The 15,928-nt window shown below is 46.5% G+C and overlaps 1 protein-coding gene across 2 annotated transcripts in view; it reads left to right on the forward strand.

The window, feature by feature from the left end:
* TMEM260 (transmembrane protein 260) overlaps positions 1–12,240 on the forward strand; it is a 59,511-nt gene extending 47,271 nt beyond the window's left edge. For both annotated transcript variants that reach the window (XM_058666488.1, XM_058666489.1), the window contains 5 exons: positions 972–1,120; positions 4,787–4,963; positions 7,152–7,205; positions 8,913–9,003; positions 11,872–12,240. In XM_058666488.1, coding sequence (XP_058522471.1) covers positions 972–1,120; positions 4,787–4,963; positions 7,152–7,205; positions 8,913–9,003; positions 11,872–12,141 — 741 coding nt within the window. In that variant the 3' untranslated portion in view covers positions 12,142–12,240. The remainder of the gene's footprint in view (positions 1–971; positions 1,121–4,786; positions 4,964–7,151; positions 7,206–8,912; positions 9,004–11,871) is intronic.
* Positions 12,241–15,928: the final 3,688 nt, after the last annotated feature.

A 15,928-nucleotide genomic window follows, 5' to 3' on the forward strand; every position in this document is an offset into this window, starting at 1 on the left:
AAAAGAGACCAAGAGAGAGATCTTCCATCCACCGATTGACTTCTCAAATGGCCACAACGGCCAGAGCAGAGCTGAGCTGAAGCCAGGAGCCAGAGACTTCCTCTACATCCCAGGTGTGGGTGCAAGGGCCCAAGAACTTGAGCCATCTTCCACTGCTTTCCCAGACACATTGGAAAGGAGAGAGATCAGAAGTGGAGCAGCCTAGACTGTTAAGTGACACCCATTTGGGATGCTGGTACTGTGAGTGGAGGCTTAACTCGCTACATCACAGCACCATCCCCATACTATGGAATTTTTATCTCACACAATGAGTAGTCTGGAAGTGGGAGATTTTAGGATTTTAACATAAGCAGTTCAGTGTATTCGTGCAGATGAGGGAATGGAAGGCCATCTTTCTGGGAACTCAGATTTGTGGGGTGATGTAAAGCCAGTTAACAGTGTGACCAGTGAGAGAGATCTCTTAAGAACATCCAAAGTTAGGCCTAGTGTGATGGCTCAGTGACTAAATCCTTGCCTTGCATGCACCAGGATCCCGGGTGGGTAACGGTTCGTGTCCCAGCTGCTCTGCTTCTCATCCAGCTCCTTGCTTATGGTCTAGAAAGCAGTGGAAGAGGATCAGCCTTGGGATCCTGCACCCACGTGGGAGACCCTGCATAAGCTCCTGGCTTCTGATCAGCTCAGCTCTAGCTGTTGTGTTTACTTGGGGAGTGAACCAGTAGTAGATGGAAGATCTTTTTGTCTCTCCTTTTTGCTGTAAATTGACTTTCCAATAAACATATCTTTAAAAAATAAATCTGAAGTTGAGATCATTAAAAGGGCAGCCAAGGCCACACACATGAGTCGTATTTGCATGTTACGAGGAGATTGACAACTTGGAGCCCTCCCGTTGTGTGCCGTTGTGCTTGATACTCTTGGTCCTTCTTTTTAAGAGCTCAGTTACAAAGCATGACTCCCTGTGTGGTCTCTGGCAGATGATGACCTACGAGTGGTATTTACCCAAGATGGCCAAGCACTTGCCAGGTGTCCGCTTTCCTGGGAGCCGGTGGAGTCCTGTGGAAGGAGTATTACCCAGCGGAATGGTCACATTTAATCTTCATCATTTTCTTGAAATAAATAAACAGTAAGCATTATTTTCATATAATAGCTTTTCTAAACTCTTAAGCCTTTCTAAAATTGTTTCTGTAGCAGCTGTGCCTCATCGAAAAGACCAATTTTCTATACCTATTTCCCTGTCACCGCTGAGATTATCTTTGTAATTAAATTGAATATCTGTGCATAAATGAGGCCAGGCAGAAATAAATGTTATTGTTCCGGGTAAAGGAAAAATAAAAACAGATTAGCAAGAACAGCAAATAAGATCTTAGTACAATTCAGAGAAATTGGAGATGTGCCTGCCTACTTGAAATCATTGCAGGTGGACCACAAGCAATTATAGTTCCCCCCGCCCCGTCAGCACCATGGCCTCCTTTTAAGTGGAAAGCAAATGTTGTCAGGAATAATCACTCTATAAAAATAGCATTAGAATTTTTTTAGAAAGGATAAGACATTTTTATAAATAAGAAAAACACCCACAGTTTATGCCAGCTGGGATAAAATATGAGAATTGTGAATTCTGTACTTGAGATACTGAGAGTATTCCAAGTTAAGGTCAAGAGTAAATGCCCTCAGTGGTGTGATGCTAACTATTTCTCTGTTCATGAAATGCTTGGGATGGTCTACAGATTGCAAAAGAAAGTTTCACTTCATGATTTCTTTATTCTTGCCAAGAGGACTCCGCAAGATCTTTGTCAGTCTCTTGCAAAGGACTTACCAACACAGTGTTTGTGGTGTCTGAGCTGTGTTCACAGTGGCTCACGGAATGACATGGCAGGTGACATACAATATACAGGTCCTGTAAGAATAACATTGGCTTACACTGTTCTGGAGTAGAAGATTAAGAACCTTAAAATTCACACATTGGTGTTTCTATGACCTTTATTTACTTGAACCCGTAGAGAGCATAGCAGATGCCATGTTACAGTTTTTATTAGGCCTCAGTGATGTGAAAATGAGTGAGACTCAACTCCAAATTTGGGTAGACCCCAGTCCAGTGTAGACATGCACAGCTGTGAGCAGAGCTGAGCACAGTGAGATGGGGTCAGTCTGGTACTAGTGGTCTGTAAAGACTCCATGCATCTGTCTGCTGAGTGTGTGATCGGCATGTACACTAGGTGTTCTGGGTGCATGGAGAAGGAATCCATTCATATGGCCTGACAACATTTATATAACTTGTGTTTCTGAAGTCAGATGTCTGCCATGCTCCAAGAACAGCTTCAGGGAAAATTAGTGTGTTCCTTAGGGAACGTTCTCAGACGACACAGAAAAGGACAAAGACCATGAGTGTCATCTGTCTTTCAGGGGTGACTGCCACTAACATCTCAGCACACTTTCTTGGAGTCCATTAATTTGTTACATGAACTATTATTGTTATTCACATACACAGTTAGATATTTACACACATGCCATATTTTAGGTAGCTGGGAGAATATCTTGCTTTTTGGTCCATTTTTTCCCCATTAATAGCACATCATGAGAATTTACCATGTAAACAGTATCTTCATTACTATTGTTTTGTGGCTGTTACAGTATTCTCATGGAATGCATAATAACCGAATAAATATTCTATTCATTTTTTAAGTTGTTCCTAGGCTTTTGCTGTTGTAATACAGCAGAGTGATGAGTACCATGGCCTATAAAATAGTGTTGGCCATCAAACATCTCAGAATTTTTGGTGTCAGTTTTGAAAATATATTTTTTTTACTTAAAAAGTAGTATGTGTCCATTGCACAACAAGGGATTTTTAAAAGAAAGGTTGTAGTTATTATTTATTTGAAAGGCAGAGCTAAGAGAGAATGATGTCCCCATTTTGTGGTTCCTTCCCCAAATGGTCGCAATGGCCTAGACAGGCCCAAGGTGAAGTCAAGAGTGGGCACCCCATCTAGCGTCTTGGTCCCCCACGTGGGTGCAGGGTCCCCAGCCACATGGGCCACCTTCTGCTGCTTTTCCTGCATGTTACCAGGAGCTGGATGAGAAGCAAGCAGCCAGGACTCCAACCAGGATTCTTACAGGATACCAGCATCCCACAGTGGCATCTTAACCTACTGTATCACAGTACTGGCCCCAGAAATAGTTTCTCACAATTTAAAAAAAATATGGTCCTATCATTCAAAATTGACAAATATATTTTTTAAATTGACAAATTTGGTGCCATGGTTAAACTAGATATTCTCCTACCTTCAAGCACAGGCATCCCACAGGGACCCTGCACAATGGCTCTATTAGCTAAACTACCCCCTTCAAACGTCAGGATCCCATATGGACACCAGTTCGTGTCCCGACTGCTCCACTTCCCATCCAGCTTCCTGCCTGGGGCCTGGGAAAGCAGTTGAGGATGGCCCAAAGCCTTGGGACCCTGTACCTGCGTGGAGACTTGGAAGAAGCTCCCAGCTTCGGATTGGTTCAGCTCTGGCTATTGTGACCATTTGGGAAGTAAACCAGCAGATAGAAGATCTTTCTTTCCTTCTCCCCTTCTCTGTGAATCTTCCTTTCCAATAAAAATAAATAAACAAGCAGTTCACATGTTTTTGTTGTTGTTGTTGAAAACGTAGTGTAAGCCAAAGTCCTGTTATTTTTCTTTAGATCTGAAAGGTGGTTATCAGAGTCATTTCACAGCTGAGAATAGATGCAGGTAGTTAAGTAATTTTTCCAAAATCATGATATGAAAGGTGGGAACAAATCTAAAATCTAAGCTAGAAACATGTTGTTTCAAAGTTCAAAAAGTGTTTTACTTTGAAATAGTCTCTCCTAACTTGCTACCTCCTACCCTCACACTCACAGTCAAAGCATAAAGCACGTATTGGGATAGAACTACTATTCATTTTTCTTTTTCTCTCATTTTTAAAATGTTTTTGCCTTTTATTCCCTTAAAAGGCAGAGGGCCAAATCTCCCATCTGTCTGCTGGTCCTCTCCCTGGATGACTGGGCCAGACCAAAGCCAGAAGTCTTGAAACTCCTGCCAAGTCTCCCAGGTGGTGTGACAGGGTCCCAAGCCTGCAGCCGCCATCTGCTGCATGCCAGGATGCATTCATGAACAGGAACCTGGATAAGAAGTAGAGCAGCCAGAACTCAGACTGGCAGCCAGTTGCAGAAATACTAGCGTCCCAAGAGGTCTGACCCTGCTGGGCCACAATACCCTGCACCATTTTTTATGAACTAAGCTTGCTTAAACCATCTCCATTACTGATTTTTGCACAACTTGAAGGTCCTAAGAACTATTCCAATCTAATCAGTTTTATTCATAAACTACAAGAAGGCTTCGAGAAGCTTTGCGGAAAAAATGGAATTTAAAAGATCAGTATTTTGTTGCAGAATGTGTCTGAATGCCCTGAGGTTTGTTCAGAGCACACATTAGACCTCTTATGTGAGTGAACTTCAAAATTTCTGCACCAAGATAAACTTGTTTTAATTACATTTTCCATAAACTTTTCCATATATGCAGCTAGACCACAGCAATTTTTAATAACAGTTCTTGTCACTAAGTGATTTCTTATAACATGGGAATGGGTAGTTTTTTTTTTTTAAGTGTGTTTGCTTCCCTTCAGCCCCTTGAAAAACCTTTTTACTGTAAGATACGTTTCATATAGTCTATTATGGAAACATTTCAGTAAACCAAAATATTTGGAAATGGCTTATTGGTTACCAAGATTTGAGTTAAAAAATACGTCCTGTGTTTTCCTGTTTTCAATAGAAAAGAAACATTCGTTTGCATAGGAATTCATGAAGGTGACCCCACATGGAAGAAGAGCTATTCCCTGTGGCCCTGGGGATCCTGTGACAAATTAGTTTCCTCCAAGTGGGTGTTCAACCCCGAGGAATGGATTAAGCTTACACAGAATCTCTACAACTGGACGGAAGAATACGGGCGGTATGAACAGAAGTTGTCAGGTTTTTGTTTTGTTTTGTTTTGTATTAATGTGAAAAAAAAGTTAGAGAGAGAAGGGCAGGGAGACACACAGAGAGAGAGGGCGAGAGGTCTTCCTTTGGTTCACTTCCCAAATGGCCATGATGACCGGGAAGCCAGGAACTTTATCCGGGTCACTCACATGGGTACAGGGGCTCAGATACACAGGCCATCCTCTGCTGCTTTTCTAGGTACCTTAGTGGGAGCTGGGTGGGAAGTGAAGCAGTAGGGACTCAATGTAGGATACCAGTGACAGTTTAACTTGCTCCACCAAAGTGCCAGCCCCCGTTGTGCTTTGAAGCAGTCACAGTGACTGTTGGTTGCCTAAAGAAGGCACTCGTTTTGGAGATTTCTTTTAATTTTAGGGTTTTTTTTTTAATTAACATTCTTTATTGTCCATAAAGCAGGTGCAGAAATTGGGCATGTCTTTCTTGTCCTGTTTACAAAGCAGAGGGTGAGAGTGGGGCATGGAGCGGGGGCTGTGGCTAGGTGGGTACCACAGTGCTCGGTTGATGGGGGTCATCTCCCAATTTCTGGCCCTTTAATGCTCTCTTGTTCACTGACCTGTATCTCATGACCTAACAAGCAGATGGACAAGATTCATCACCTGCACTTGACCTTGAAAAACCACCCTATTCCTTGAACATCAACTTGTCCTCTTTTCTTCAGGATTGACAGATAACTTCACTGCAAGGGAGAATGAGATTTTAGCAGCTTTTTAAAAAAAATATTTATTTCATTGAAAAGCAAATGATAGAATGGGAGAAATTTTCCATCTTCTGGCCCACTCCCCAGTTGGCCAGAACAGACAGAACTGGGCCAGGCCAAAGCCAGGACCCTGGCACTACATCTGGGTCTACTGCGTGGGTGGCAGGGGCCCGAGTACCAGGCTGTCTTCTACCTTGTCAGGTGTCTTGGCAGGCAGAGCCAAGACTTGAATTAGCACTCATACAGGAAGTCGGCATTGCAGGCAGCAGCTCAGCTTGCTGTGCTGTACGACTTGCCCCGGTGACTTTTTTCCAAAGTTGCTTGACATCAACTGGTTATGTTTGGGGCATTACTAGTCTTCCTTTAAGCATTTCTTCAAAGAATTCACTCCCTTCTATACAGAAAATGAATCACCAGCTAAAGACATTACACACTCTTCACTCCATTGCCTATTTTAAACTATGAATCAATTAAGGATTCTTTGACTTACTGCTTAGGCAGGTGAGTTTGCATAGTAAAAGGCCTTATGGGTTTTTGAGTCCACGATGCTGTGTGGCAGACAAAGATGGGCTGTCAGGTCTAAAGACAGCAGTCTGACCCTCAGCCCTCAGAAGAAGCACTTAAAAAGCAGTATTTTGAGCCTGGCATGATGGCTTAACTGGCTAATCCTCTGCCTGCAGACGCCAAGATCCCATACAGGTGCCAGTTCATGTCCTGACTGCTCCCCTTCCAATCCTCCCTCTTTATGGTCTAGGAAAGCAGTGGAGGACGGCCCAAAGCCCTGGGACCCTGCACCTATGCAGGAGACCCAGAAGCTCCTGGCTCCTGGCTTCAGAACAGCTCAGCTCTAGCTGTTGTGGCCATTTAAGGAATGAAGCAGCTGTTGGATGATTCTTCTGTATCTCCTCTCTGTAAATGTGCTTTTCTAATAAAAATAAATAAGTTTTTTAAAAAGGCAAAGAAGCAAGTAACATTTCCCTCAGAGCTGGCAAATACTACATGCGTCATTATCTCCATTCTGTGCCAGCAGACACGGAAGAGGAGGAAGCGTGAGCCGGCGGTTTGGCCAGTATTGGAGCAGACCCACACTGTCCTCCCTGCCTGCAGCTCTTTGACCCGGAGCTGTGCCCCCTCCGTCCGACCCTCCCCGCTATGCCATCCCTCAGCAACCCCACATGCCTCCAGCTCTGCCCCTTGACTCTGTCCTTGCTCCCTCGAGGCATTTGGTGCTCAATATGCAGACCAAGGGATGCATGTACACTTAAACCCAAAGTCCTGACCCTGGAAGCTTTGGAAGGAAAAGAAACACATTAGTTGGTGGCTGTTAGCATTTCAAGACCGGCCTGCTTTGTGGACTTTGTCAGATCACAAAGCCAGTTATTTGCCTGTCCGTAGTGCCCAAGCACAGCTGATGGGAAGTGTGCCTGTTTTCTTGTAACTGCAGGTTTTCTCCATCCTCCTGGGAGTCTGTGGCCAACGAAGAGATGTGGCAAGCCAGGTGAGTCCCTGCTTGTCTGTTTGCAGTTTGCTGTTCATGTGGCAGAGCGAGGCTGTGGTGCGGCTCCTAGAGGGCGCAGGGAAGAGTGGTCGTCAGTGTGATTGTTCTGTACCCTCATCCTCATGAATACACACAATCATCTTGTTCCCATGTCAAAAAAAAAGTGAAGAGGTTAAATTATCTCTGCTTTATAAAAACAAAAAACAGGGTAGGAGTGTGAGGTGCCTTGGCTCAGGACTGGGCTGCAGGGTTCAAGGCCATCTGATGCTCGCCACTCAACTTTGTCAGGTGCGGCTTCTGCAAAAGGGAAGTTGAGCCTTCCTGTGGCCGGATCCATGCTTCCCTCTTGTTGGCAGAGAGGCCACAAAGTCAGATATACAGAGAGGAGGAGAGACAGAGAGGAAGATCCGCCATCCGATGATTCACTCCCCAAGTGAGCGCAATGGCCGGTGCCTTGCCAATCTGGAGCCAGGAGCCAGCAACTTCTTCCAGGTCTCCCATATGGGTGTAGCGTCCCAAAGCTTTGGGCCGTCCTCAACTGCTTTCTCAGGTCACAAGCAGGGAGCGGGATGGGACATGGAGCTGCCGGGATTAGAACCAGTGCCCATATGGGATCCCGGTGCGTTCAAGGCAAGGACACTAGCCACTAGGCCATTGCTCCGGGCCCAAGGTTTCCAGCCATAATTTTAGAATCATTGGAACTGCCAGCGCTCACAAATCTGAGACTAAATTTTAATAATGTCAAGTTTAAAAAAAAAAGCCAGAATGAGCTTTGAAAATAGATGTCTACTCTGCACTTGTGCAGTGAGAATTAGGATGTGATACAAAAAGCCTGTGTGAAGAGATTTTTAAGAAAGTGTCAAAAAATGCAACTGCAAACTAAAGATTACAAAGATAGTATTGTGCAGTAGCATTTCCAACATAAAAAATTGAGTATTTTGTTACAGGTCTAGTCATGGGGCCAAACACTTGCTTTAAAGAACTTACTAGATATGTATGAGAGTAATCCCAAAAGTGCATGGAAAATGGAATAAAATGACACTTTTCTTGGCATAGAAAATTTTGAAACCCAGGGATAGTTCTGTCAAAATGAGTGTGATTTCTGTTGACTCTTCTTAGACCCTGCCCCCTCCTGCATATTCATAGATTTCATAATCTTATATGCCAGAATGCACTGCACCTCTGCCTTTCCATGGACTTTTGGAATTACCTTGGCTCCCTGGGTCTGTACATTCCTGAACGCTGGGAGGAAGTCATGCCAGAGGCGAAGCAGCTCACTATTGGGGCGGGTATTGATTGAACTGGTGCCAAGTACAACTGGGACGGGCTCCTGTCATCCGAGAGGCTGGCCGCCTCCCAAGAACAGGTTGCACATGAAGCGAGCCACTGTGGTGGGTGCTTTCATGGCTGTGCCTAGAAGTCCCACAAATCTCTCTCTTTTCCCGGCTGCTCTGGCAACAGCATTCACCTAGTGGGCTGGGTGCAGGGAAGCAGGTGAGCTCGGCCCTGCAAACTGCTGAGGAATGCGCCCTGTCCTCCTGGAGCACACTGGGAAAAGGCTGCAGGTGTACCTGCTGTGGGTCCAGAGTTCAGCGGCGTAGATCAGAGATTTCCAAATAGCACAGTGAAGGCCTCCGAGCAGTGCAGGTGCATGGGAGAGGCGGGGAGACTGAGCCCGAGTGTGACCATGTCCATCTGCACCCCCAGGATGAAAACGCCCTTCTTCATCTTCGACCTGGCAGAGACTGCTAATGTCCCTGCAACCGTGAAGGCGCGACTCTACACCCATGCCTATAGCGTATGTGGACTCGGACGTGTGGAGCGAGGTTTGGGGAGGGCCCTGGAGAGAGTGTGCTGGCTGTATTAGAGCTCTCCTCTGTTTCTGGCTTCCCTGGCATATTGTACAGCAGCCTGAGTGGTGAGCACTGAGTCGTAGCACAGTGTCTGAGTGCAAGACTGTGGTGGACAGGAGAAAGTCCCAAAGGTGTCTCTGTCCAAACCCCCAGAACCCAGGAACACGCTGCCTTTCCTAGACAGGGGGCTTTGCTCACAAGGTTAAGTCAGGGTCTTGGGGTGGCAGAGATGCTGGGTTATCCAGATGGGATGCAGCGTAATCACAGAGGTCCGCATAAGAGGGAGGCAGCAGCAGAGAGCAGGCAGAGAAGCTTCCAGAAGATGCCACATGGCTGGCCCTCCAGAGGGAAAAGGGGCCAGAAGCCGAGAAATACGGGTAGCCTCTGGATGTTGGAAAAGGATAGAAAAGGAAGGCCATTGTCCCTGAAAACCTCCAGAAGGTGACCAGGCATGGTGAGGGCACCAGGCCTGCATGATGGTGTCTTCGTGCCCTCGGGCACTGAGTCTTCCAGGGGTTCCTGCAGCGGCAGCAGTGGCGGCACCAACCGCTCACCTGCTGTGCAGAAGCCATGAGCCTGGTCACACAGGAAGTGGCAGAGCCTGAGCTGGGGCAGAGTCGGTGAGTACAGAGGGTCCCAGCGAGCCTTAGGAGCTGAGCAGAACCGCAGGAGACAGGCGCATCGGACGTGGCTCTTGCACAGATGAGAGGCCGGCAGGAGCGCATGTGTGGCCCGTCTGCTTTGCTGCCGTTAGCAGCACTGGGTCCTCACCCAGCTGCAGAGATGGTCTGGCTGTTGGCTGTGTCCTGGCCGGAGCCCTGGGGCATCTGCACAGATCTGCACAGCCATGGCCTTTGTAGGGGGCTCAGAAGGAACAGCTGCCCGTTCAGGAGTCTGTAGGTCCATGGTTTGTTTACTCACTCACACAGCATTCCTCGTCACCCAGTCTATTCCAGATACGGCACTGGAGGCCAGCAAGCCTCATCACTGCTCTCAAAAAGAGATCAGGCTAGAGAGGGAGGCTGAAGGTCAAGTCCTCGGCCCATCTTGGAAGTGTCCCGAAGAGCCTGAAGAAGTGTTATGGGAACAGAGAGCTGGACCAAGCTGGGGGCCACAGGGAGAGTGGGAAAGCTTCCAGAGGGGATGCCAGTAGGGGCTCCACTGGAAGGATAAGGAAATGACCAGACAGATGGTAGGCAGGGCAGCAGGAGCCTGGGGAATCCAGAAAGAGAAAACCGAGGGCCCAGGGCAGAAGCCAACCAGGCCACCCCACTCAGGGATGGCCGAGGATGCCGTCCCAGTAGGCAGCATGTGACAATTTTGTGTGCCAGCCAGGAGGTGCCGGTTCTGAGTCCCCTCTGCCATTTGTTGTAAGCTCTGACTCAACTCAGTCATTCCAAGGCCTGACTTCTTTCTTAGAAATGTGCACTGTAAACTTTGGACTCACCTCTCACATCCTGTTCCTGTCGGATCCTGTCCATCTCTCCTAACACCCTGTAACTCTACAGAAAAGCAGCAGGATGTCCTAGTAGTTCATCTTCTGTCAAGCGGCCTCCTCCGTGGTCAGCTGTTAGAGCCCTAGGCAGTCCACTGGGTCAGCAAGTTGTGTTTTTTCAGGGAACACAGACCATCCCCATCTCCTTAACATCTAACTTCAGAGTCGGGACAGCATTTATGAGGGGAGTCCACACAGGTCCACCTGCAGCACTGGCTTTGTAAGAATAGCTTTGTGAGTGAGATCCCAGGAACACATACGGGGAGAGGAGGAAGTATGAGTGCATGTGGAAGTCATGGCACACAGGACCACGCAGCTGATAGAGAAAAACAGCAAAACAGCAGAGACTGGGAAAGGTGTGCTTTCCCAACAGAATGTGAGGGTAGAGGGCTGGCAGTGGGCGTTGGCGTCTCTGTGTCACTCTGTGTCCTGGTTTGTAAAAGGAAGGGATTGAACGAGAAGGCCTTGGAAGCCTGAGGGTTCTGAAACGTGGAAGTGACCTCCCCGGGGTTGGGGAGCTGGTCATTGGCATGCCGCTCTAGTTCTGGCGTTTGTCTGCTCCGCAGTAGGAGCTGAAGAAACAGGACTGGGTGCTGGGTCACAACATGACGTCACTAGCTCTGACTGCACAGCGGCAGCTCCCAGAGCAGCCCCCCACTCTGCTCCGGGGCCCTGCTGTCCCTGGAGGTTGAGGAACAAATACCCAATGCCTACTGTAGGCACCATTTCACAATACCAGGAAGAGTTTAACTCTCCAAGCATGTATCTGAGTCCCATTGCCCCCAGCCTCCGGAGGATTTGTTTGAATTGTTCTGTTGTCGCTATTGTCATTGGCGTTGTTTTTAACACACAGGGAAATTTAGGTAAATAACACGGGCCCACATGTAAATTTCTTCAAGTTCTTTTTCCACTCGGCCTTCCAAAGAAGGCTATTTTTGCCCCCCGTCCAACAGCTAAATTTAGAGTTTCAACCTTTCTGCCTGTTGAGCAAATAGTTTTCCATGAATTAGACCAGAACGTGAATTAGACCCATGAATTAGACCCAGAACATCTTCCTGGAGGAGTAGCATTTTGTCCCGACACAGTGTGCCTTCAGAACCCCCTGCACCAGCCGAAAGCCCCAGGAGCAAACTCAACCTCCTGCCACTGTCTCGCGTTTTCCGCATGGCCTAGCAACGATTAGATTTTTACTATAGCTGCTTCGTGTTTTTTTCCCCTTGTGTTATTTGTTCCTCTATACTCTCTTTTTTTCTTAAAAAGAGTAAAAACAGTAAAGTCAGAGGCTGACAGTGAAACACCGGCACTGTGTGCTTTGCAGCTTTATAAGGAGATTGTCTCTTCACAAAAGAAGCACCCCGTGAACTGGGACAAGAACTACGCCATCGCCTGTGAGCGCATGCTGCGGCTGGGGGCGCGAGACGCGGACCCCGAAGTCCTGTTGTCTGAAACCATCAAACACTTCCACCTGTATGCCCGGAAAGCGCGGGAGGACCCTCAGCGAGCCGACATCTTAGCCGCAGTCAAGCACTTACGAAAAGAACTGCAGAATCTGAGAGACAGGAAACCCGTGCGAGACAGCAAAATGTGAAGAACCTGCTGGTCAGCCAACACCCAAAGCTCTGGAGTCCAGAAGTTTACCCTCCACGCAAAGAAAGTGTGTTAAAACACACACACACACACACACACACACAATAGCCATGTTGCCTCCCAGATGGAAGTAACTTGGCACGGGCCGTACTGTTTAAAAAGTATTTCATGGCTGAGATGTACTATTTATGCAAAGTTTCTTTTTATCCCACATTACCCAGTGAGCATTACAGTGAGAAGCTTCTGGAAAAATCTTCCCACTTCCACAATCTTTCACCAAGTGACTGTGCTTGAAGAGATTCTACAAGAAAAAGAACGTGTCCTCTCCATGCACCTGCAGTGTCACCTTATGACTCCTTTAAGAGCCTTGCTCATGGGTGACAGTTTTAAAAGAGGAATTTTTTTTAAGATATTAATGCAAGACCAAAATGCAAGACCAAAGACATTTTCTGATTTCTGAAAGTGAAATGGTGTTTGTTTATTTTTTTTAAGAGAATGAATGTTGTTATGCTTCAAGTTACTTTTTTTAAAAAATAATTGTGGTTGTCACATAATCTCACACCTGAAGCTAAATACCAAGTGAATGATGTTTTGAAAAACAAGTTTGGGTTTTATTATCTTACCCAGTTCTCTGAAATCACTGAAAAGAAAAGCTAATTTGCTCTTTGCCAAGTTTACTTGTAGAAACCGATTGGCAAGTCAAAAGGATTTTTGTATGTGCTTGATTCATTTTTTATATTTATGTTTCACTTGAATTTGGACCCATAGATGTAGGCCTAATAATTAGTAAGCTCCTGCTAGCAAAATGCAAGACAACTGGGAAGGGAGGCCGGGACGGGGCAAGGGGCTGGGGGGAAGAGGGACGTGGTTCAATAACTTCATTTCTGTTACAAGCATCTTTTATACATATGACTAAAGAGAACATAGTAAGACATGCAAATAATAGTTCTTTATTTTATTATGACAGTTAATTAATAGCAACCTGTTTTAATGAATAAAGTCACTCGGAGTCCTTCAGCACTTCCTAAGTAGAGGCCAGAATCGGTGGGGATTCTTTTCCACCCAATTGTCTAGCTCCTAGACTCCAAGCACTATATAGGCCCCTGTATAGAAATGCTCCCTAATGAAGAGGGAGGGCAAGGAGCTTGTCTGCATTCAAAGATCACTGGTGAGTCATTCAGCAAGAAAAGGCCCCTTACCAGGAATAGTCACAGTTCCGTGGCATTGTACTAGCAAAAGGGCCTGATCAAAGGTCTCCCGTGGAGCTTGCCTGGTTCCCTTTCATACCACGACCATAATTAAAACCACTAATTCTCTTTTAAAATGCTGCAGGATGCCATGTAGGCATCTGTCTGGAGTGTCCTTTGTGATGTCATAAGCTGTTAAGGACCAGTGCCGAGGGCTTTTGAGCGAAATGCCAGTCATGAAGGTGCTTCAAGACAAGGGTGCCTCGCAAAGCTTGACAGGGCCTTGACTGCACAATTCGAGCTGAATTTGCCCCTTGTCAGCTGCCAGTAAATAAATCTCAAAGGGGGAAAAGCTGAAGTTTCATTACCTGATCCGTGGGGCTTTGTTGGTTTTGGCATCACACAGGGGAAGCTCTTACCCCCGCCCCATTCTCTGGATTTGAAGATGTCCATTGGAGCCTGCAGTGCCTGGACAGGGTTCAGAGCGGAACCTTTTGAAGAGTGTCAATAGTTGTAACAGTTCAGCTGTTAGAAAGACAAATAAATGGAGGAGCTCATTAATCCGCTTTTGGCTCTCGGGTGCCTTTTGCCCTTTTATCACAGCCTTATTAGGCTTCTACTCATCTTGAACCAGAAGAAAATGAATTGAAGTTGTTGAGGACTAATTGGCAAAGACTTTTAATCATGGGCCAAGAACTTTCACTGACTTGAAAGTCACTTCTCCACAGGGAAGAGCCGAAAACCGGGTTTACCTTAAAACAAAAACCTGTTGGAGTGCAGTGTGGTGTAAAAATTTAAGGAAGTGTTGATAAATTGTCTAAGTTTGTCCATTTGCCAGAAATGGTGTGAGAGTACTGATTTTCATTTTTCTTAAAAAAACAAAAAACTGCAATAAAATGCGAACTTTCCTGAAAAGCGCATCATCTTTCTTGGTTCGGAAAAGAGCTGGGGTGCCTGTAGGGGAGGCTGTCACGTGGGTTGGTGGGCGTCTGCATCAGAACGTGCGGATATTCATCTGGGTGTCTGCATATTCACATGCGCGAGGCTGGAGGGACCTCACTTGTTTCCTAATTTCCTGTTGGCCTTGGGAATGGCAGCAAATGAGGACTCCTTTTCCAGAATGTCTGTTCTTCAACTTTGTTTCTGTACCATGGAGCTCCATGTTCACCTAAATACACTGTTTGTGTTGTTTTCCACTGATAGGTAGGCTGTGGTGTGTGTGTGTGCGTGCAACCAGTGCCTGGATTACTCTCTGTTTGGCAAAGCAATACAGGGCCCCAAGGAGATAAGATCATCATTACTTAAATTTGAAAAAAAAAAAAAAATCAACGGAAAGAGTGCCCTGGCTGAGGTTGAGGCGTGCCCGGCTCCGCCGCCAGGCCGGCCCCTGGGAGGAATCCTGCCTGGTGCGAGGGGGAAGCCAGCTGCTGGCTGGGCCTGTCCCTCGCCACGCCTTGGCACCAGCACTGCAAAGTCTCCTGCAAGGGGCTTCTTTTAGTCTCACCTCCCAACATGGCAGACAAAGTGGAAGAGGTGGCTTCTCACACACGATTTGGCCAGCATCCTTCTCAGTCAGCCCCTGGAGCCCTGTGGGTTGGCACGAGGACAGGAACCCCACGATGCTAACTTTTGCCGGGCTGTGGGCCCGAGAAGCCAGTGGGAGCCAGCAAAACTGTCTGCCTCCCCACGTGCTCCGGCGCCCCGCTTCCCTGGTGAGGGGTGGCGAGCAGAGGCAGGGCGCTGGGCTTGGGCTGTCCTGACCAGCCCCTGGTGTGCTCCACCCGCTTGCCGGTACATTCCCTCTGATGAGATTGTGCATGGATCCTGTTTTGTTAAAAAAAAAAAAAAAAAAAAAAAGTTGTGTTTTGTTGTCAGATGGAGCCAAAATAGTGAAACGATTTCTACTGAACTATCGCGAGAACCTTCATTGAAATTGGGCTTGGCGTGGTAGCCTAGCAGCTAAAGTTCTCACCTTCTTTAAACGTGTCAGGGATCCCAAATGGGCGCTGGTTCTAATCCCAGCATCCCTGCTTCCCATCCTGCTCCCTGCCTGTGGCCTGGAAGGGCAGTCAAGGACAGCCCAAACTCTTGGAACCTTGCACCCATGTGAGAGACCCAGAGGAGGCTCCTGGCTCTTAGCTTCAGATGGGCCCAGCTCTGGCCACTGTGGCCACTTGGGGAGTGAATCAACAGACAGGAGATCTTCTTCTCTGTCTCTTCTCTCTCTATATATGACTTTCCAATAAAAATAAAATAAATCTTAAAATAAATAAATAATTAAAAACAGAAGAAGAAATTGTGAAAAAAATTTTTCTGCCCATATTCTTAGTATTTTCTGATAATATAACTGAAGTTTAACCTTTGTGGTATTTAAAGCCCATTTTTGAGTGCTAAGGTTCTTTCTTGATCCCCTGCTAATATCCTTGAAGGCTAGACTATGTAGAGTAGCTTTTTAAATTTATATTTTAAAAGTTAAAACATTGGGAGTCCTTAATCACAGTTCCTATCAGCATCCTTCAGAATTCGAAATGTTAATGCCTAATAGAAGAAAATTTTAATACCAAAGGTTGGGGGAAGAAAATAAATCTTGCCACAGCAAAT

Source organism: Ochotona princeps, chromosome 6 (genome assembly GCF_030435755.1).
Source record: "Ochotona princeps isolate mOchPri1 chromosome 6, mOchPri1.hap1, whole genome shotgun sequence".
Taxonomy (NCBI): Eukaryota; Metazoa; Chordata; class Mammalia; order Lagomorpha; family Ochotonidae; genus Ochotona; species Ochotona princeps.